This window comes from Sus scrofa, chromosome 18 (genome assembly GCF_054392235.1).
Source record: "Sus scrofa isolate SSC_HxYL_T2T_F1_AM1 chromosome 18, Sscrofa_HxYL_maternal_Yorkshire_Landrace_v2.0, whole genome shotgun sequence".
Lineage (NCBI taxonomy): Eukaryota > Metazoa > Chordata > Mammalia > Artiodactyla > Suidae > Sus > Sus scrofa.
The window spans coordinates 63,298,029-63,322,011 of NC_139400.1; the positions used below are offsets into that span (position 1 = coordinate 63,298,029).

General features: G+C 39.4%; 1 protein-coding gene and 1 long non-coding RNA gene across 10 annotated transcripts in view; one reads left to right on the plus strand and one right to left on the minus strand.

Moving 5' to 3' along the window:
- CDK13 (cyclin dependent kinase 13) overlaps positions 1–23,983 on the minus strand; it is a 120,400-nt gene that overhangs the window by 22,375 nt on the left and 74,042 nt on the right. For all 9 annotated transcript variants that reach the window (XM_085004887.1, XM_085004883.1, XM_085004886.1 and 6 more), the window contains 4 exons: positions 16,662–16,851; positions 15,748–15,804; positions 4,284–4,385; positions 4,110–4,187 (listed from right to left, as the gene is read on the minus strand). In XM_085004887.1, the coding sequence (XP_084861013.1) occupies positions 4,110–4,187; positions 4,284–4,385; positions 15,748–15,804; positions 16,662–16,851 (427 nt within the window). The remainder of the gene's footprint in view (positions 1–4,109; positions 4,188–4,283; positions 4,386–15,747; positions 15,805–16,661; positions 16,852–23,983) is intronic.
- LOC146395110 (uncharacterized) lies at positions 4,697–10,881 on the plus strand. Its single transcript, XR_014833338.1, has 2 exons — positions 4,697–5,786; positions 6,667–10,881. It is a non-coding gene; the product is annotated as an uncharacterized LOC146395110 (long non-coding RNA).

Genomic DNA, 23,983 nt, shown 5'->3' on the forward strand with positions numbered 1-23,983 from the left:
AGCTTCCTTTTTTCTTCATGTTTTATAAATAATTAATGCTATAAAATCAAAATTGAAGCATCTTTTTGTACTGTTAAAAATATCTGGTCTCTTGCCACAACCCCAAAACAGTCTGAAATATACAAAGCAGAAGCAAAATAGTCTCCTCCCTGGCCTTCTCACAAGTCCATGTTCAGATTAAAAATTTGAGACTCTTGTGATGGGTTCAATCGGCCTCGCCCATATGGATGAGACCAAATGTCTCTTCATGTGACAATGCTGCTTTCCGTGTCAGTATCTCCCGGTCTGCCACTTCCTTTTTAATAACAGCACAGTATGCCACTAAGTGGATGGAATGAGCTTTCTTTTTACTCCCCATACGGTACCCTAACGGACTTAACATGTTCATAAAATAACCCAGACACGCTCAGGCGTCACGATCCTGACGGCTGCTGGCTCCCTACACCACCTCCTCTCACTTTCTCTCACCACCTGATACATTTTATTTGCCTGTTTTTTCTCCCTCCTCCCACAAGAAAGCAGAAAAAACTGTGTGCCAGTTGCGAGGCACTGAGGATCACATCTCCACTGTGTTCTCAGTGCCTAATTGTATTCTCAGTACCTCGTACTGGCACACAACCAGCAATCAATAAACACCGTTCCATTAACTCTCTGATTTGAAATGCCTTCTGTATCATATTCTAAGGTCCATATGAACTTACCTTATTTCTTTTTTTTTTCCTTGTCTTTTTTGCTATTTCTTTGGGCTGCTCCCGCGGCATGTGGAGGTTCCCAGGCTAGGGGTCAAATCGGAGCTGTAGCCACTGGCCTACGCCAGAGCCACAGCAACGCGGGATCCGAGCAGCGTCTGCCACCTACACCACAGCTCATGGCAACGCCGGATTGCTAACCCACTGAGCAAGGGCAGGGATCGAACCCGCAACCTCATGGTTCCTAGCCAGATTCGTTAACCACTGCGCCACGGCGGCAACTCCTGAACTTACCTTATTTCTGAATTGCCTATATGATTCCACTAATTCATCTATGTATCTTGGACCAAAATGGTTTTAGTTACTAAAATTCTGTTTTAACATACAATATCCCAAACTGTCCTTCTCTTTCAAGAATTTTCCCGGCTATTTTCAGGATTATCCCTCCAGATAAACAGTAAAAGTAAAATCAATCGTTGTTTAAAAAAAAAATCTTTTGAAATTCTCATTAGGACTCTAATGATTAATAACAGGATGACCTGCCAACTTAATGAGTAAGGGTTCCTAGCAAAAACAAGGTATGCCTCTCCAACGGTTATTCAAATCTTTACAATTTTAGGGAACCATTACAGTTTTCAATATCCCTGGAGAACATATATGGTGGTGGTTTTCTTAAATGCATCCCCACTCTCTTTGCTTCTAACTGGTTATTATTGGTACATGCTCTGTAAAAGCTGCTGCTTTTAGAATATACATGTTGGCATGTAAAATACACTAATATACTGTGTATATATCCACACATACACACACCTCCTAACACTTGTCATTTCACCCAACTTGTACTTCAAGGAATTTAAGGTGATTTCCTGTACGATGCGATGTTACCACATACAAACCAAGACAGCACTGCCTGCTCTTTCCACTCTTTATATCTCTCACTGGGTTCGCGTTTCTAACACTACTAGTTAACTAGTCAGTGCTCCAAAACACTCTTAAAACACTGATACCATGCAAAATTTTTCCTCATTCTTTATTTCACTACTAAATATTACTTTATGTTCGCCTATACTACATACTTTTACCATGTTAAAGAAACACAGCTTCCCAGTGACTGTGACGCTGGCAGACCCTGGCCGGGAGAGGGACACGGGCTCTCGCTGCGCTTCCCAGCCCTTCAACCCGCTCCTGAAGACACCCAGTAACATGGACTAATCCCCCACCCACCCCAACAAAAAAAGAAAAATGCCTGTATACTTCAAGCTTATATTTTTAGCAAATGCCTATTCAACACCTATCAAGACAAATATTTTATTTTACTTCTATTAAAATGACAAATTATAGAATTCCTAAAGCTGAAACATTCTCATATTCTTAGGATGACCCCTACTTGGCTCTGCAAGTTAATTTTTAACGAAATGTTAGATACTACTGGCTAACTCCTTTTAGAATTTTTGTATTAATATTCTGTAGAAATTTTCCATGCTGTCTTTGTCAATTATTGATATTTGTGTCATACTAATGAAAAGATTCCAGGAAGTTTTATTTCCTACACAGTTTTATTCTCTCTATAATGAGAGCATTGGTTATAAGTTTAGAACTATCAAGATTCAAATCTCGATTTTGCCATTTCCTGGTTGTATAACTCTGAGAAAATTCTTCACCTCTCCAGGGTTCAGTTTTCTTAACTATGAAATGAGGACGTAACTGAGGAAATTCAGGTGAAATTCTTAGAATAATACCTGCACTATGTATAAACTAAATAAATGTTAACATCATTAACAGAAGCCCTGCTATCTAATACGAATATGAACAATAGCTGGCTAACAGAAAAAACAGGTTAAAGGAAATCATTACCCAAAAATAAGATACACAGATATTTAATTTAAATCTATAAATGTGCATTTATTTCCCAACCTCCTGACAGAAAGCCAAGGCCTTCTCTTCTTCTTCGTCGTCTTTTTTTTTTGCTTTTCGGGGCTGCGTCACAGCCTATGGAAGTTCCCAGGCTAGGGGTCTAATTGGAGCTGCAGCTTCCAGCCCACACCACAGCCACAGCAATGCCAGACCATCCACCCACTAAGCGAGGCGAGGGATTGAGCTTGTGTCCTCATGGATACTGGTCGGATTCTTAACCCACTGAGCCACAAAGGGAACTCCTCGTCTAAATTTTTGTGACTTTTCTAACTTATAGTAACTTGCACAGCCCTAATTAATTTAACAACAACTTTAAGCCCTTGCAAAGCACTGCATCCATTTATATTTAATTAAACAAAACAAAATCTTTGTATGCAAAACTGGAAACAACCACCTCTTGGTCATACTCTTCAACTGATGGACTAAATACGTAGCCTTACTAGACAGTGGGATCTACTAGCTGCAAATACTCAGCATGCTATGTTATCAAGCTAGTATTATTTAGGAGTTCCCGTCGTGGCACAGTGGTTAACGAATCCGACTAGGAACCATGAGGTTGCAGGTTCGGTCCCTGCCCTTGCTCAGTGGGTTAACGATCCGGCATTGCCGTGAGCTGTGGTGTAGGTCGCAGACGCGGCTCGGATCCCGTGTTGCTGTGGCTGTGATGTAGGCCGGCAGCTAAAGCTCTGATTCAACCCCTAGCCTGGGAACCTCCATATGCCACGGGAGCGGCCCCAGAAAAGGCAAAAAGTCAAACAAACAAAAACAAACAAACAAAAAAGCTAGTATTATTTACAGATGGAATGGAGAGCATCAATTAATCCAGTAAGTCAGCCGAAGGGAAGGTTCACAGTATATCAGGATATGTGTGCCTTATACCAATCTTTCCTAAAACTTCTCATCCATATTTTGAAACATTCGTGTAAATCATACACGTTCCAAATTAATATTCTTATATATGAAAACCAAAGCTCTTTTTAAAAAAACGAAATCTATTTAAAACACTGGATGAGGAGAACGATGAATGCACAGCCTACGGCCTAAGTCCTGTACTCGGCTCCACGTGGTGAAGACCGCCACTGGCGTGCACGCGTGTGCATTTCAGCGTACGTGCCGACACACAGAGAGAGACATGCATGCACACTGCACACAGCAGTGTGTGTCCTTATCATTTCCCACACGCTTCCTCTCCCACACTGGCACACTGTGAAAAACACACAATCTACCATTCTTTCTCTGCTCCCTCCTGTTCAGTCTTGCTTCCTGGTCTTATCTTTAGAGCTCCAAGCACTTTGATTTAATCAAAAAGGTCTGGGGACTTCAAGACCCCTCACTTTACCAGAGGGGGTGTCACGAGGGCCAGAGTCCACTTTCTCCTCCACTCAGCAACCATCAGCCTCTAACAGAACCAGGCTGTTCTCCAAGAAACACAAGCCTGAAGATTTTTAAGTTTCCTAAGAGTCTGGCAGCCCCCTTCCATCACACATACTGCAGTCACGAGCTTACCTTATTAACTCTAGTTGTGCAAGTTCCTGATTTGCTTGAAATATAGGTTTCTTCGTGAAGAGTTCACCAAGGATACATCTAATGGAAAAAACACCCATGGTTACCAAATGGTATGATTTTACTTCCCCACCAAAAGTTTCAAGTAAAGGAGCCCAGTCAACAAGGCTGTCTTACCCGCAGCTCCACACGTCGATAGCTGGTGTGTATCTTTCTTCTCCCAGCAGCAGTTCGGGTGGACGGTACCACAAGGTGATAACCTTGTTCGTATACGGCCGACTAAAAACGAAGAAAGCACTCTTGAGAGCCGGCATGTGTCAGCAGCAGAGAAATTCTCTGAGGAAATACTATGTTAGCTAAGAAAGAAATCCTACAGCTCTAACGGAAGCTGCTGTCATCTGCCTTCACACACGCCGCGGCATCTAATACAGGATCACCAAATACATCCAAAAGCAGCGTGACGACCTGGAAATGTCCTCAGTACATCAAAACACAAAGTCCTTGACTTGGTTTATCTGTAATACGGTCAAAGAAAATCTTTAGGGCAACTCAACTGTTTAGTAGTGTTTTTTTTCTTTCCATAGCTTTTTAAAGGATTAACTGATTTAAAAGAAACTGACTGACTTTGCCCAAATGTGGCAAATTAGTAGTGAGTGGCAAGATATAATTCAAAATGGGATTACCTAACGAAAGTTTCTGACGGAGCATATCCGTGGCAACAGCTCACTCACTTGAACCCACTTTAGCACATGCATAGAAAACTACAGAAAGACAGAGTGAGGCAGCCGAGGTCTATTCTGCCAAGAACCCCAGCAGCAGGTGGTGGATCACGCCTTGATCCCCTTCTAACCAGGAGGAGAGAAATCCCCTCTCCACCACTTCGCTTGCCACAGGGGAGACTATCTGATGAGCTGTGTGAGTGCTCGCGCGCCTCAGGAAACGCTCCTGCTGTCTCAGAAGTCAGAGGTGGTTCCTCCACTGACGCTACTCGAGGTCACTTAGGTCTTCAGGGTAGTTCTTAACCTCTCTCTGTCCAAATATCCTCCAAATCAAAAGGACACAAAGGCGAGCAGCACAGGAAACTCCCCAGAAACGCTGTCCTGAGATGGACCTGGGCTTGGACCAGTTTGGGGAAGACAAAAAGGAGGAGAGAATTTATAAAGCAATTCCCTCTTGCCAACTGTAGGTCTGAAGTTCCAGGCAGCATAAGACCTCCGTAGCCTGACTTGCTCTGCTGCCAGACAGCCAAAATTCTCCAAAGAGTTTAAACACGAGCATGATAAGCCATCCACCTGGGCACCACAGCATTGCCACAGACAGGACTGTAGTGGCAGTGTGCCAAAGCCAGGGAGGATGACGCTGGGCCTGGCTGTCAAGCCGAACGCAGAGGATAGTCTAAGAAGTGTATTTTCAACAGCCAGCTAGGATTGGACTTCCTAACATTTTACTCAATTAGTTTTCTTATTTTGTTTATTAGCATCACTGATCTTCACACAATGAAAAGGTCTCAAACTCTTGCTATTTTAATGAAGCTGGATTTAATCATTTTCTAAAAAGATGTTCACCTCATTATGCCTTAACTCTTTTTAAATTTGAAATTCCTTCAAAGTGATAACTCCTTTTTTTTTTTTTTTTTTGGTCTTTCTGCCATTTCTTGAGCCGCTGCTGCAGCATATGGAGGTTCCCAGGCTAGGGGTCCAATCGGAGCCGTAGCCACCGGCCCACGCCAGAGCCACAGCCACGCAGGATCCGAGCCGCGTCTGCAACATACACCACAGCTCACGGCAACGCCGGATCCTTAACCCACCGAGCAAGGCCAGGGATCGAACCCGCAACCTCATGGTTCCTAGTCGGATTTGTTAACCACTGAGCCACGATGGGAGTTAAAGAATCATCACCGTAAAGTCTAACCTCTATTAAAAACAAATTTAAAAAAAAAAAGATCCATTTTCACATTCTTAAGTTTATACCACACTCACCACTATATTGAACTATTTCCAGAAAAGTCAAAAGACTCCAGAGACTGTTCTTTATTATGAGCCTCCACACAAAGCCCAGAACAATGCTGGGCACAGAGCAGACTGTTTAATGTATATGGCCCTGCAACTTCAGGTGACATACATGAATTAGCTGAGTGGGGAAAGGAGGTCTGAGAAAATTGGGTTAAGTGGTTTTCTAAAAAATATTTCAAGGGTCTATAAATGTAACTGAAATACAACGAGGTATCTATAGTCTCCAGAAAATGTTCAAGTTAGTATAAACAGGTAAAACATTAATTTTTAAATCTTTTTATGTTTAAAACTGTTTTTAAATATATTTTTAAAATATAAAAGTAGGAGTTCCCGTCGTGGCGCAGTGGTTAGCGAATCCGACTAGGAACCATGAGGGTGCGGGTTCGGCCCCTGCCCTTGCTCAGTGGGTTAACGATCCGGCGTTGCCGTGAGCTGTGGTGTAGGTTGCAGACGCGGCTCGAATCCCGCGTTGCTGTGGCACTGGCGTAGGCCGGTGGCTACAGCTCCGATTCGACCCCTAGCCTGGGAACCTCCATATGCCACGGGAGCGGCCCAAGAAATGGCAAAAAGACAAAAAAATAAAATAAAAAATAAAAGTATGCTGGAGTTCCTGTCATGGCTCAGCAGAAACGAATCTGATTAGTATCCAAGAGGCTGGAGGTTCAAATCCCTGGCCTCGCTCAGTGGGTCAAGGGTCCGGCATTGCCATGAGCTGTGATGTAGGTCACAGATGCAGCTTGGATCTGGCGTGGCTGTGGCTGTGGTGTAGGCCGGCAGTTGTAGCTCCATTCGACCCCTAGCCTGGGAACTCCATATGCTGTGGGTGTGGCCCTAAAAATAAGAGGAAAAAAATACAATTTGATCTTCAAATTTACTCAGCTGAATTTTGATTTTTAACAAATCTTAACATACATCAAGTTCTAGGCAACATTTAGAATTTAGTCATCTTTAGAAGTTAAAATTTGACTTTTTTTTATTAACTCTCATAAAATTCAAAAGTGAAAATATTTAGTACATTTTCAAAAATGATTAAACACAGAAGTAGATGAAATATACTGGTAGGTATACAGCAAAAGTATTTGATGTAAACCAATTAACAGCTTTTTCAAATACATCCAAAGGCTTAGTTTCTGTCAGAAGAAAAATAAGAACTATGTAAATACTGGGAAACACTGAACTTAAAAATCTGACACAGAAAGTTCAATTTAATTTAATTTATTTATTTATTCATTTATTTGGCCACGCCTATGGTACATGGAAGTTCCAGGGCCAGGGATCAAACCCGTGCCACCGCAGTAACAATGCCGGATCCTTAACCCACTGCTCCACAAGAGAATTCCGGGAAGTTCAATTTTAGAACACTAATGCAGGAGTTCCCTGGTGGTTCCTACATTTTATGTTTATATTTTATGCACATAAATATAAAGCAGCATCCCCACATTTCTCTTTACAGTCAATGAAACATCAACAGAATAGACATCAAAAACGACCAGCTCCAGCTCAGTAACAGATTCTTACACTTTGCCCTTAGACCACCCCAAGAAATTTTTAAGCCTAAGTCTTATAAGCATAAAACCAGGTCACAGCAGTTAGCTGCTTCAACTATGCAGTGATTTCCCCCTGCAACTAAATAAAACTTAAATTCTACCTTAAGTGCTGAGACCGCACCCTGGAGCATCTCACCTCCTATTTTTACACTGGGCAACATCTCAGCCCTTCAACGTTCCAAGTGTGTTCCGGGGCCCTGCCCGAGCAGAACACCCCAGCTTCGACCTGGAATGTCAGCCACTCAGACCTTCATTAAGCTGCCCTCCTCGCATCACTCAGGTCTTAGCTCCGTTTTTTTCCTCAAAGAGTTCTATTTAACTGCCTGCGCTAAAAGCACCCCAGCAGCCACCCCAGGCCCACAGTGACTCTACTGGCACTACTATCTTTGCTTTGCAGCACTTCGTGTTTTAAATTCCTCTAACCCACAGCTTCACTGTCTGCCACCCCTCGTCACCATGTAAGTAAGACCAGGCTCCTGGCTCGTCTTTCGCATCTCCCACAGGTCCGACCTGGGGCAGGGGCTGGCATATAACAAGTACGTACCAATGTTTTGAACCAAGTGATGTATATGCCAAAACTACAGAATAATAAGCAATCTTTTCCCTCATGCCCTTTCCCCGTTTTCTTCTAATGTTATCCCACCGTCCTCCTTTTGATACTTTCCAAGAAAAACAACTTAAATTCTGGGGCACGAGATTGCTGTTTGCAGCCCACGTCCTCGCAGGATCTCCTGCCCGTTCTTCCCACCCGTGCCCACGGAGGAGGCCTGCAGGCACCCGCGTCTTAACAGACCCAGAGTGAAAGCTCTGTCTCCCGCCACAGTCTCGCCTCCTGCCTCCTGTCTCAGCAAAGAGCGGTGCGGGTTGCGGCAGAGACGGCTAAGCGGGTCTTGCTGTCTTCGACGGCAGCTGTCCAACCGCGCTGCAGGTAGATGTGGCCTCAGGACCCAGTTCTCAGCAATGGAGGGGGACACAGGTGCCATTTCTAAGTCTGGCTGCTAACACCCCTCCCTCCTCTCTTCCAGCTTCTAGCCAACAGATACGGAGCCCAGGAGAAGACAGACAAACGGCACATGTTCCAGTCGGGATCCCTGAACAATGGTATGAAGCCAGAGTCACCATGTGATCTAAAGACACGGTGAAATACTCTTAGCTGTTCACCAAGGTAAAGGAACAACTCATTACTGAGTGAGAAATATAAATCTCTAGTCTTTAAGCTACTGAATTCGGAGGTTCCCACTGTTACAACTGTTTAGCGTACACTTACTAAGTCATTCACCCATTTCCTCAAGCAGAAATCTTTCTGTGGGGACAGAGGCGGGGCTGTGTCTATGGCAACATGCAGTCAAACATCAAGTTCCAACAACTCTCTCTCTTCTGATGTAATTCATCCCCCTCTTTCCAAAATCCTATGCTCACAGTGCAGTTACAGCCGCAACTATCCTACCCACCTCCCTCTACTGTAGCAGCTTTCTAACTGATTGCCTTTGCCTCCAGGCTTACAAGATCGATCTACTTTATACACTGCAGTCAAAATAAGAGTATAAAATAAAACGCTAATGGTTTACACCTTCAATACATACTGCTGCCTCCTGGAGACTACCCACATGAGACCGGTAAAAGGATTACTTGGTTCTTGTTCCAGCCACACTGGACTATTAGTTCCCTGAGAAGCCTGAGCAAATGCCTATTTTCTAGAGCCAGGGAGAGAAGAGAGCTGCCAAGAAAACGTCCAAGAAGATAGAGGTGCTGTAATTATGTTTTTAATGTTTTCAGTAAACATTTTAAATAACCTTTTTAATAAACTTTTTAAAGTTTACACTGACAAAAGACAGTGAAATTATCAAAGTAAAAAAACTCATGATAATTTACTCAAAAACTTTGCGAAACAAATGCCATGCCTCACTTTCCACTTTAGTGTTTAATGAGAAAGACGCAAATATTGAGAAAATGTACAGACAGAAGGCCTTTAACCACAGAAGAAAATTCCAAGGTAGGTGAGGTAACAGAGAATACGGCCAATCTTAAGTCACGCAATTCAATCACCACTTACAACATTACCAAGAAAATACTCTATGGTATAATTAGGATTTTGTGTTTACAAATCCAAAGACAAAAGGAAAAGACATTGAAACTTCTTAGAAACTAGGACATCTAAATCCTAAGAAAACTGAAGTACTGACATTACCTGAAAATAGCTCATCCAAAGTTAGACAAATAAATGAAAATCCAGAATCCTCAAAAGTGAACATTTCGAACTTGGTCCACTAGGTCTGGCTGCCCACTGTCAACATTCTAGAAATGGTCTTGTTTAGACCACAAAGAAGGACACAAACTGATGTGATGCCACACATACAACGTTTTATTTTTTCTTTCTGGACTAAAAAAAAAAACATTGCATTCCTGAGATGTCTACTAGGTCTTTTTACAAAGAGCAAATTCACTGAAAAAGAAACAGGAGTGAAAAACATATACTGACTGAGATTCTTAGGTGTTACAGAATAAATTAATACTTTCAAAAGAAAACCCTAAAAGCAGAAAATGAATCACTCCAATTTATTCTCAAAATTAAAGTTAAATTACAAGCAATGACTTCTATAACCTAGCAAAACACAGGGAAAAAAAAATCCCACTAGCATTAAACTAGAAAAACAAAACAAAACAGTATCCCAACATGCGGGTCGGCTAGAAGCTAACGCCGTAAGAATCTAGAAACAGCGGTCTCGACCACGATCCCGACACCATCCAGGGTCCCCGAGGATCCGCCACGCGACCTCCAACCCCCAAACTCCCTGCGGCGCCTCCAGATCAGAGCGGCCTTCTCCCACATCAGAGTTAGTCCCGCAGCTACTATGAAGGCGTTTCATGCTTTAAGGCGTATGAAACAGAGAAGTTTAAAATATGAGCCATGGAGTTCCTGTCGTGGCACAGTGGAAACGAATCCGACTAGGAACCATGAGGTTGCGGGTTCGATCCCTGGCCTCGCTCAGTGGGTAAGGGATCCAGCGTTGCTGTGAGCTGTGGTGTAGGTCGCAGACACAGCTCAGATCCCATATTGCTATGGCTCTGGTGTAGGCTGGCAGCTGTAGCACCGACTGGACCCCAGCCTGGGAACCTCCACATGCTGCAGGTGCAGCCTTAGAAAAGACAAAAAACAAAAACAAACAAACTCCGTGCCTTAAAACAACTACAATTCTTGCTCTAGTGAAAAGAAAAGAATACCAATAATAAAACCAGCACTAAGGAGTGAATTTAATCCTGAATATAATTCTTCTAGTCCTTGGACAATTAGCAAGAGCTAATTCCCTCCCCCTAGGTTTGGGAAATTTGTTTTGTTTTTAGTGGCAATATTATGAAGAGCCACTAGATGGCGATACTGCCTTCAAAATGTTTTAAAAACAATGTCATTCACTTTCAGAACCATGAATGGTAGTTTTTCAATACACTGTAAATATTTTAGAGATTTGAAATTCTTCATCTTAAAGTTAAAAATAATGAAATACAGAAAGATTGAGTGCCTTGCTCAATATTCCACAATTGGTAAAATGGCAATGCCAGGACTAGAGCCAAGGTTTCCTGATTTAGGCCTAAGGTCTGAGGTCCTAACACTAAAAAAGTGAATGCGGTTAAGTTACAGTTTCTTCTCTGGAAAGTGAAATTATTTCAACTTGTATGCAAAACGCATATTTTTTCACATGAGACGGTCTCAAAAAAAGAAAAAGATCTATTATTTGGAAAAGTAAAGGAGCAAAGACTTGGCAAAATAAAAACTCAGAAGAGTGTATATCATTGTGGCTGAAAGTCTCAGCAAAATTGGACTTAAAACAGCTACTAAAAAAGTGAACAAGGAAGAAATGGGACGGAAACCTCTGTTCTCAAGTTCTGTATTTCCAATATGAATACCTATATTCAATATGAAAAAAATGGCTCTTCCAGTTGAAAGGAATCGTTTTCCCCCAATTTGAGCCCGGTGGTTCTCCTCCTTCTTTCTGCTGCAGCACACATGACAGAGGAGATCTGTACTGGTCACACACCAGCACCACCCATGTCCGATTTCTACACACTAACTGTAACTCCATCCAGCTTTCCACCGATTCAAAAAAGGTATACACCAAATCAAAAAAAAAAAAAAAAAAAAATGAAAGAGATGTAGTTGATGCTGTTACAGTGATAACTTGAAATCCACTCTATTTTGAAACAAACCAATCAACAAAAACCTTTTGCAACAGTTTCTTGAACACTTCAGTCATTCTACATATAACAGCTAATTATTTAGAAAATACTTCTGGAGCTCCCGTCGTCGTGGTGCAGCAGAAACGACTCCAACTAGGAACCATGAGGTTGCGGGTTCAATCCCTGGCCTCACTCGGTGGGTTAAGGATCTGGTGTTGCCAAGAGCTGTGGTGTAGGTCGCAGAAGAGGCTCAGATCTCACGTTGCTGTGGCTGTGGTGTAGGCCAGCAGCTGTAGCTCCAATTTGACCCCTAGCCTGGGAACCTCCAAATGCTGCAGGTGTGGCCCTGAAAGAACAAAAGACAGGGAAAAAAAAGAAAGAAAGAAAGAAAGAAAGAAAAATACTTCAAAGTGACTTAACATTTAGATTGGCGGTATTTTGATAAAACCTTACTTTTCTTTCTGGTTATAATAACAAAGAAATGGATAAAAATCATTCGCTGTGTTTATTTCAAAAAATCTTGAAAATAAACCCAAGGAGGAATACACCAAGACACATATTAATCTAAGTAACCAAAATTAAAGACAAAGAGAAAATCTTGAAAGCAGCTAGGGAAAAGAAACAAGTAGCATACAAGGGAACCCCAATAAGGTTATCGGCAGATTTTTCAGCAGAAACTCTGCAGGCCAGAAGGAAGTGGCACGATATACTTAAGGTGATAAAAGGAAAAAACCTCAAACCAAGATTACTTTACCCAGCAAGGCTCTCATTCAGATTTGAAGGAGAAAGCAAAACCTTCACAGATAAGCAAAAGCTGAGAGAATTCAGCAACACTAAACCAGCCTTACAACACATACTAAAGGAACTTCTCTAGTTCCTTTAGCAGAAAAGAAAAAACAGCAACAGGAAACAAAAATTCCACACACGACAAGGCTCACCAGTCAAGGCATATATACAGTAAAGACAGGAAATCATCCACGCACAATTATGCCACCAAAATCAGAAATCATGAGAAGTGGGTACAAACGCAGGACACTGGAGATGAACTTGCCATTAAGAGAACAACTTAAACAATCTCATATACATATAGACTCTTATATCAAAACTTCAGAATAACCACAAACTAAAAATCTACAATAGATACACAAACAAGGAATCTCTGGAGAAGAAATATATCTCATAGTAAATAAGTGCATAATCCACCATGAAAGGGGTCATTTGACATCATTCTTGGGATGCTGAAGTCTCCTTAGATCTGATTCTGATTTCCTCTCCATCAAAGAATGTATGATAATTATTATTAAACAATGCCACTGTACAATTAAATAATACAGTTCTACAACTGTATTATCAATAACCATTTCTCTCCATGGTACAATGTAAGGTCTATAATGTCTTGTTTATCACATCACCTAGAATGGTGTAATGCCTATATTGAAGAATCAATAAGATGTAACAAATTGTGAGGACATACTTAGATAGTTACACTGTTTTTTAACCAATTTATGCATTTTATATTTTACTTATTTTCAGAGGGTGTATTATTTTTGTTATTCTTACTACTTAAGTTACTCTTTTTATTATGCTATATAAAATATGTAATGGTATATAAGGCTTTCTTCTTTATAAATTTTAGTTGTATAATACACACAATTTTAATATAATGCTAATTTTTAAAGAAAAATTGAAATATAATAGATAATACTAAATAGTAAAGATGAAAGCCATACAAAATGGGATAAAGTATAGAATAAATTTCCTATCTGTCTCAGCATATTTTCCATTCCACTTCTCCAGAGGGAGTCACTTAATCTGTTTCTTAAGATCCATGATATAATAATCTGTGTGAATGTAACGGTGTTTAAATACATGTATTTTATTTTGTAAAAAAAAATAAAATAAAATTTCACAAAAAAAAAAAAAAAAAAAAACAACTAAATATAGAATTACCATATGATCCAGCAACCCTACTCCTAGGTATATCCAAAGAAAACCATAGTTTGAAAAGATACGTGTACCCCAGTGTTCACTGCAGCACTCTTTACAATAGCCAAGAAGCATGGAAGCAACCTAAGTGTCCATCAACAGAGGAACGGGGAAAGAAGATGAGATACAATACATACAACAGCATATTAGCCATAAAGAAGAATGAAGGAGTTTCCATCATGGCGCAGTGGAAACGAATCCGACTAGGAACCACGAGGTTGCAGGTTCCATCCCTGGCCTTGCTCAGTGGGTTAAGGATCCGGCATTGCCGTGACCTGTGGTGTAGGCCGCAGAAGAGGCTCAGATGTGGCACTGCTGTGGCTGTGTTGTAGGCCAGCAGCTGTAGCTCCAATTAGACCCCTGGTCTGGGAACTTCCATATGCCACAGTTGCGGCCCTAAAAAGACCAAAAAAAAAAGAAAAAGAATGAAATAATGCCATTTGCAATAACATGGATGGGCCTAGAGATGATCATACCAAATGAAATAAGTCAGATAAAGGCAATTATCATACAATATCACTTATATGTGGAATCTAATAAAAATGATACAAAAGAATATTCTCCCAAGACAGAAACAGACTCAAACATTTTGAAATCAAGCTTATGGTTACCAAAGAAGACACACTGAGGGGAGGGGCAAGCTAGGGGTTAGGATTAACATAGACATGATACTATATATATAGTACAACAGGTAAGCGACAAGGACCTACTATACAGCACAGGGGCATCTACTGTGTCTATCAATACTCTGAAACAACCCATGCGGGAAAAGAACCTGAAAAAGAGTGGATTTATGTACATAACTGATTTGCTGTACACGTGAAACCAACATAAACACTGTAAGTCAACAATACTGGTAAAATTTTAAAAAAAGAATATCAAAAATAAATGCTTTCTGACAGCTGACAGGAAAAGAATAGGCTAAACTAGAGATGCAAGTAATTCCATATTTTATTTAGATAAAATTCACTATTTCACAAAAACATTTTATTGTGAAATTCTGCATTATTTTTCTAAGAATAACTGTAATTAGACAAGTCATATTTCACTACTACCAGTCACAAAAGGCATCACATCCCAACTTTAGCCAGAGATGCTCCACACAAAGAAGTTACACACTGAACTTCCCCACAACGGTTTCTTCAAATAAAAGGTTCTAGGGAGTTTAAAACACACACACACAACCACAGATTTAACCATAGTTTTTGTTTTGTTTTGTTTTTTTAAAAAAAGGAAGTCCAAAATAATAATTTAAACAAAATTTGTAAGTTTAAACATGTAACATAAAAAAAAAAAAAAAAAAAAAAAAAATTGCTGGGAGTTCCCATCATAGCTCAGTAGTTAACAACTCCAACTAGGAACCATGAGGTTGTGGGTTCAATCCCTGGCCTTGCTCAGTGGGTTAAGGATCCAGCATTGCTGTGAGCTGTGGTGTAGGCTGCAGACACGGCTCGGATCCTGAGTTGCTGTGGCTCTGGCGTAGGCTGGCGGCTACAGATCCAACTGGACCCCTAGCCTGGGAACCTCCATATGCTGCAGGTGTGGCCCTAGAAATGACCAAAAAAAAAAAAATTACTAAGATTTTTCTTTATACACAAAAATTACAAATATCTTAAAGTCTGGATCTACATTAGAAATTTAAGTATGAATCGAGTTCATTTAGGAAACATTTAAAATGGTACAAGAAATTATATTTACCTCTAAGCATTAAAAAAAATTAGCTTTAAATTGATTTAATATATAAAATTTTGTAATTTAAAAAGTCAACCCAACATGGTATAAAACTTCATTATTTCATGTATTTAACCATGAAAAGAAAATTTCCCTTTCCTTAAAAAATAAACTATCAATAAGATATTCTTAATATATAGCTGCTTAAACTAGTCTCTAACATCTCTTATATTCATTTAAAAGTATTCTTACCTTTCTTCTGAGCTATACAATCGAGCAAGTCCAAAATCTGCAAGTTTTATCTGCCCTCTGGTGGAAGTAAGATAAAATGAACAAAAAGGATTAGTATACTCTAAATTGATCATACACATTCATATTCTATTCCAAGAACTAACCAAAATTTCACTTATATAAACTGTAACTTTCATAACACTGCAGTACCCAAGGATCTACAGGAAAAGGCCAAGAGATAATCTCACAACAACAAAAGGCAAAAAAAATTGTACTTTTTTTCAGGTAACTTCAGCTATTATTATACTAGTACTATTATTATATTATTACGATATACACAATATATTATTATATATAACAGTACAATGTATAATAGTTTTTTAGTATTATTCAGTTCCTGTTTAGAAAAGTACATTTCAATGAAAATAAAATGAGAAAATTTCTACTACCTAGTAAGAAGACAAATTACTTGTTCAATTTCAGCCAATAATGCACAAGAACTGAATCACATCTTTTTTTTTTTTTTCTTTTTAGAGCCACACCCATGGCATATGAAGGTTCCTAGGCTAGGGGGTTGTGTATATATATATACAGATTAAACAGTTCACTTTAAAACTGTGATAACTGGTTTTTTAATTCCAAATTTAAAAAATTCTAAAATTCATTCTTAACCTAAAGCTGAAATCATATTATTAATTATTAGAAGAACTACTATTTGGAAGAACATCAAACAAGAAGGTCAACCAGGTATTATTTTATGTACATTGCAAACTAATATTGAAAGTTAATTAATAAAATAAATTTAACACAACTTGAGACATAGCCCAAGCTCTCTTAGTCTGAGCAATACAAAATAAATTTTAAATCTTTTTAACAGACTCAAGGTATACGTTATATAACTTATTTTAAACATATATATCAAACTCACATCATACCTATTATTTAGAAGAATATTTGAACATTTAATATCTCTGTGCAAAAAATTCTTCTTATGACAATAATCCAGGCCTTCCATGAGCTGTCTCATAAATGACTTTATGTGATTTTCATTAAAATGAACCAAGCCTGATTCCAGTAGTCCCATCAAATCATGGTCCATATATTCAAACACTAGATAAAATGCACCTACGAATAAGAATAATTAATACATTAAAGATTTTATTCTTCCAACTTCTGTATAGGTTCAAAATTCCTTTAAAAATAAAATGCTAAGGAGAAAATTAATCCTTGAAATAAACTGCTACTTTGCCATTTGATGTTCATCCCAGAATTCCTGTCGTGGCACAGCAGAAACAAATCTGACTAGGAGGTTGCAGGTTCAATCCCTGACCCTGCTCAGTGGGTTAAGGATCCGGCGTTGCCATGAGCTGAGGTGTAGGTCGCAGACGGGGCTTGGATCTGGTGTTGCCGTGGCTGTGGTGTAGGCCGGCCGCTGTAGCTCATCAGACCCCTCGCCTGGGAACCACTATATGCCTGGTGTGCGGCCCTCAAAACTACCAAAAAAAATTAAAAAAATCAAAAAACAATAATGTTCATCCCCCTCTCTCTGAATTTAATATAACATCTGAAGGAAATATCTAATTAGTTTTCTATAAAATCAACACTTCTGATTTCTACACTGCACAGTTTCTGGGTATGATTACTGTAAAATAAACTGTTGTTAGCTGTTTACAAATTGAACAAATTGTCTCAGCAAAAGCTGGATAAAATCAGGATAGTTCTCCAAAGAAAATTTAAAGATATTACAAGAATACCTTTTTTTTTTTTTTTTTTTTTTTTGACTTTTTAGGGCGGTAGCCGTGGCACATGGAGGTTCTCAGGCTAGGGGTCTAATTGGAGCTGTAGCCACCAGTCTGCACCACAGCCACAGCAACACCAGACCTGAGCCGCGTGTGCGACCTACACCACAGCTCATGGCAATGCCAGATCCTTAACCCACTGGGCAAGGCTAGGGACCAAATCTGCATCCTCAAAGATGCTAGTTAGATTCACTTCCACTGAGCCACGATGGGAACTCCCAAGATACTACAAGAGCAACTTTCAATAAAAAAAAAGTCTGGGGCCCAGGTGGACTTTAGATGACATCTATTGTCTTCAATAAACATAATTTAATTCTGTTCATACAGCCCCAAAGGATTTAAAAGCATATAAATTACAACTTTACTTTATAAAACCAGCTTATTAGTCCTGCTACTAACACCTAAAACAGCACATAGAATATATGCAATTTTTAATATGAGAGATTCAAAATTTTTTTTTGAGATTTAATAATGAAACTTGCACAAACCGAACCCAAAGCTAGAACTACAAACATCTCAATGAGGTAGTTTATCAACTCAACAATGCAAAAGCTAATAAAATTCAAAATATTTTTTCTTTCAAAATAAAAAAGCAAAAAAGGCATCTAAAGAAAGTTCACGGTCAGTTACTGATTAACAGCAGGGCAAAGATCTGATCGTAACCTTGCAACAGAAGGACTCTTTCCTAAAAGTCTGCCACTCTGAAACCAACAACTCATCTCATACATTAGTTGTATATAAGACAAAAGCAATCATTATTACCAACTGTTCTGGAAGTCAGTAAAATTAAAAGCAAAGCATAAATATTAAAAGTGACAAAACTCTGACGAGTGGTACCTGAGATGCCTATCCTAGAAGATGCAAAAGAATCAAAAAAGGAGCAGCTGTGTTAGAAAAAAATCATACACAAAAAGCAAAAGACTTCACAGATGCCAGCAACAATTCATTAGAAAATAAACCTTAAATGGTTCCACAACAGAAAAAATGACTACAAATGACTAGGAATAAACTTTAACAACAATTACACAAATTTATTACGGAAATACCACATTGTAAAATACTGAATTTAACTCAATTTCAATAAAAGGACCAATTACTCATTTTTATTTTCTTTTGCTAAAAGGACGCATGACAATATAATTCTAAAATTCACCTTGAAGAAAGTATCAGCTAAACATTTCTGGAAATAAACACTGGTCCTTCTAGACATTAATATGACCTCTTGTACTGTAGGAACAGACAGACAAGTACACCTAATATTCACTAGAAAACACATTCTAAATCAAAGCGAATAATTATGAAAACATTTTAAAACAGTGGAAAAAAAAAAAAAAAGGCAAAATAGTACTGGGACAAATGCATAACCCCAAAAGGAGACTGGGAATTATACCAAAAATAAAACTATTAAAAAAAATGACAAATTTCACTAAATAAAAATCTTAGAATCATATACATAATAAATATGAAACAGAGGTAAAATGCAAATGACAAGCTGAAGAAACATATTTGCAACACAGAACAGATTTTCTTAATATAAAACCATCTTACAAATGGTACCAAAAAAGACAAATACCATAGGAGAAAATGAAAAATAAAATGAACTGTCGATACACAAAAGAATGCCTAAGTATTTAATCTCACTATTATTCAAAATACACAAATAAAGCAATGTACCACTTTTAACTAAAGGGAAAAGATTTCAAAAGAAAAACTATACAGTATTAACAGAGGTGTGACGTAAACTGTTATATCGTGCCAGGAGTAAATCGGTCTATTTACAAAACATAATTTTAATATGCACCCGAAGCTTTGAAAAATCATGTATCTTTTATGCAACAAGGGCTTTTATAGATATTTAACCAAAAGAAATAAAAACAGAAAATAGGAGTTCCCGTCGTGGCGCAGTGGTTAACGAATCCGACTAGGAACCATGAGGTTGTGGGTTCGATCCCTGCCCTTGCTCAGTGGGTTAAAGATCCGGCGTTGCCGTGAGCTGTGGTGTAGGTTGCAGACGCGGCTCGGATCCCGCGTTGCTGTGGCTCTGGCGTAGGCCGGTGGCTACAGCTCCGATTCAACCCCTAGCCTGGGAACCTCCATATGCCGCGGGAGCGGCCCAAGAAATAGCAACAACAACAACAAAAGACAAAAGACAAAAGATAAAAAAAAAAAAAAAAAAAGAAAATATTTAACTAAAAGCATATTCACTAAAATCAATATAATAAAATACTTAAACACATTAGACAAAAAAACCCAAACCAAACAAATGTACCATAATAGGTACATCTATACCATACCACACACTTTGAAAAATATTAAAGAGGTACAATGTTGATTTGGAAATGTATTGATATTAAGTTAAAGTAGATTATTAAAGATTATGTATTTGATACCTCTATCTCACTACTTTTAATGGCATTAAGTTACATAGTTACACAAGAGGCATCGAGAGTTGCAGAGCCCAATACAGTAGCTACTATAGCTACATGTGGCTACTGAACACCTGAAACGCAGCTAGTCCGAACGTGCCTTAAGTATAAAGCATATACACTGGGAATGCCCACCATGGCTCAGAGCTAACGACCCCGACTAGTTTCCATGAGGATGCGGGTTCTTCCCTGGCCTCACTCAGTGCATTAAGGATCCAGCATAGCCGTGAGCTGTGGTGTAGGCTGCAGACGTGGCTCGGATCCCACATTGCTGTGGCTGTGACAAAGGCCAGCAGCTAGCACTCTGATGTGATCCCCAGCCTGGGAACGTCCATATGCTGCCAGTGAGGCTCTAAAAAGACAAACAACAACAAAAACACTGGATTTCAAACAGCAACTAAAAACAAAACATACTTCAATAATTATACTGGTTACATACAGAAATAACCTATCAATATATTTAAATATTATTAAAATTAACAGACCTTAAAAAATGAGACTAACATTATTTTATTTTACTTATTTATTTAGTCTTTTTAGGGCTGCACCCCATGGCATATGGAGGTTCCCAGGCTAGGGGCTGAATCAGAACTGGAGCTGCCAGCCTGCGCCAGAGCCACAACGACGACTGTGACCCACACCACAGCTCACGGCAACGCCAGATCCTTAACCCACTGAGCGAGGCCAGGGATCGAACCCGCAGTCCTCACAGATACTAGTCGGGTTCACTGCCACTGCACCACAATGTGAACTCCTAACAGGCTATTTTACATTTAAATATAATGTCTTACCTTCTATTTCTATTACAAAGTGCTGAATTAGGGGGTCTAACAATTCAAATGGGAGAGTTAAAACTATCCTACGTGCAGATGACATGAATGTATGCTCTGAAAATACACACACATTCAATTAAAAAACTGCTAAAAAGAGTGACACGACTTCAAAAAATAGCAGAAATAAAACATACAGTAGTTATTAACATAACTCAGTTAAAAGCAAACAATTTTGGAAGGCCCCATTTGTAATCCATTTTTTAAATTTAAGATAAGTGCAAAATCCTTCAGAGGTAAATTATAAAACACTCTTAAAATGCAGAAAATGGAGTTCCCACTGTGGCTCAGCAGGTTAAGAACCCTACATAACGTCCGCGAGGATGCGATCCCTGGCCTCACTCAGTGGGTTAAGGATCAGCACTGTTGCAAGCTGCAGTGTAGGCTGCAGATGTGGCTCGGATCCAGTCTTGCTGTGGCTGTTGTAAAGGCCTCGGCTGCAGCTCAGATTCAACCTCTAGCCTGAAAACTTCTATATGCCACAGGCACAGCCAGAAAAATTTAAAAGGGGCAGGGGTGGGGGCAGAAATCTATACATGAAAAGATGGATACATTCTTAGGCAGTAAGGCCGAACGTGGGAAAGACATCAATTTTCCCCAAGTAATTTATAAAATGAAGCTCAATTTTTAAGAAATACTTTCTTTCCTACACTTAGATAAGCTGATATTATATCCACACAGAAAATAAGTAAGATTAGCCATGAAAACACCTGCAAGAGAAAGGCAGGGTGGGCACTACACTCTACCGCCCTAGATAATTTAAGACAAAAGAGTGAATGTCTATAATTAGAAATGTGATACTAGTAAAAGAACATGAAATAAAAGCAAAATCCAGAATATAGCCAGGCGCACAGAGATTTTAGTGGATGATAAAGATGACAAATCAATTCGTGGGAGGACGGACACATCACTGGTGCAACTGAACAGCCAGACAGAACAGTTAAAACTGGTCTGTCCCTCACGGTTTATGCCAGCAGAAAAAGCAAACGAACCAGCTCTAAGTATAAAAACTTAAACCGGAGTTCCTACTGTGGCCCAGTGGACTAAGAATCTGACTGCAGTGGCTCAGGTTGCTGCAGAGCTGACGGTTTGATTCCCAGGCCAGTGCAATGGGTTAAAGGATTCAATCTCTGGCCAAAGAACTTCTATACACTGAGGGCACGACTATAAAAATAATAAAAACCACGGAAGTATTTTTTTAATGAATTCCTTAATAACCTCAGAGTGGGGAAAACTTTACTAACCAGGAATCAAACCAAGATGTAAGAAGGGGAAAGATTTTGATAATGTGACTATTTAAAAATAAAATTCATTGCATAGCTGAAAATACTGTAAGCAAATTCAGAAAAATTAGCAAAATAGCAAAAAAATCATTAGTAACTCATATTCCATATAAATTAGTCTCTCCAAATGGAAAAGAAAAACATTAACAACTGTAGAGAAAAGTGAGCAAAAGACAGAACTCTCTCTCTCTCTCTCTCCCACACACACCAAGTAGCAGCCAAATGCCCTTAAATCAATGGAAAGTTGCTTAGCCTTGCTCATAATAAAAATTTACTTCTTAAACTGAAAACTTCACCACAATAACAAACTGACAACAATCCACAAGTATGACCCAAGACTCTAACGGCAAAGCTGCGCAGATGGCATTTGGTACTATCCAGCTTAATTGCACCTAACATTTCCCTTCCCTGTGACCTAACAGCCCAATTCGAGGTGCCTGTCTCAAAAATTCAGTGACAAAAATATAAGATGATATAGGCAGAGAGCTATTCAAAGCAGCATTACTTCTAATAGCAAAAGACTGAAAACAATGCAAACATCTGTTAGGCAACTATGTGAAAAAATGATGATACAGCCACACGGTGGAATACAGTGCAGCCATATCCATTCACTGATAAAGAGTAATTTTCAGGATATATAATTAAATGAAAAGAACCAGGCACAATACAGCAGTTATTAATATGATACCTTTTATATAAAAAGGGGACAGTGAATACATACCAAAGAAAAACTGAAAGCAAGAACTAAACAAAACCAGTTGGCCCTGCATGAGGGAGGGAATTGGAAAAAGAGGAACAGAAGTGAGACTATTCTGAACATACCCTGTTTTACAGTTTTAAGACCATGTGAATGTTTTACATGCTTAGTACACATCATTAAGAGTTTCTATTGTAGCTCAGCTGTAGCAAACCCAACTAGTAACCATGAGATGCAGGTTTGATCCTTGGCCTTGCTCGGTGGTATCCAGCGTTGCTGTGACCAGATGTGGCTCGGATCTTCAGCTGCTGTGGCTGTGGCTGCAGGCTGGCAGCTGCAGCTCTGATTGGACCCCTAGCTTGGGAACTTCCAAATGCCACAGGTGCAGCCCTAAAAAAAAGAAAAGAATATTATACACACACACACACACCATTAAACAAAAGGGTTAAAAAAAAAGGGTCTGAAAATTAAAAACAGATGAACCTCGATGTGTATCAACCTGTCCATATTACAGCATTCTGACTATATCAGCCGTAGTGGGATATATATTTTAAGGACAAAAAGAACCAATAAGAAAAAATCTTAAACTATATTCAGTTACCTTCTTAGTGGTTAACATTAACATTGGTATCCTGCCGTAATTATATGTATATTATAGGACAAACAACATTAATATCTTAGGAACTGAGATTTTCAGTATAAAAAAAGACAAATACAAGATCAAAAATGTATAAATCTGGTACTTCTAACTTTAAATTAAAATCACTCTGTCACTGCCATCTCCTGGTACCGAAGCCTTTCTACAAAATCCAGGGATGGTCTGTGGGACCAACAGAACATCGTAGAAGAGGCATAACATCCCTGACCACTACAGCTCCGTTATAAAGATACTGCAGTTTCCGTCTTACTCCCTTGGATCACTGACCCTGAGAGAAGTCACCAAGCCGTCAGAATAGTCAAGCAGCACCTTTGAAAGGCTCATGGGAAGAAACACTGGGGCCTCCTACCAACAGTGTAACTACAACTTGCCAGCCGTGGGAGCGAGTCACCTTGGAAACAGATTCTGCAGCCCTGGTTACACCTTCTAACGACTACAGCCCCAGTCAAATCTCACTGCAATCTCATGAGAGAATCTGAGCCAAAGCTGCCCAGACAAGACCCTACCAAATTCCTGCCCACAGAAAGTCCGAGAGATAACAGCTTCCAGCATACACCTCTGAGG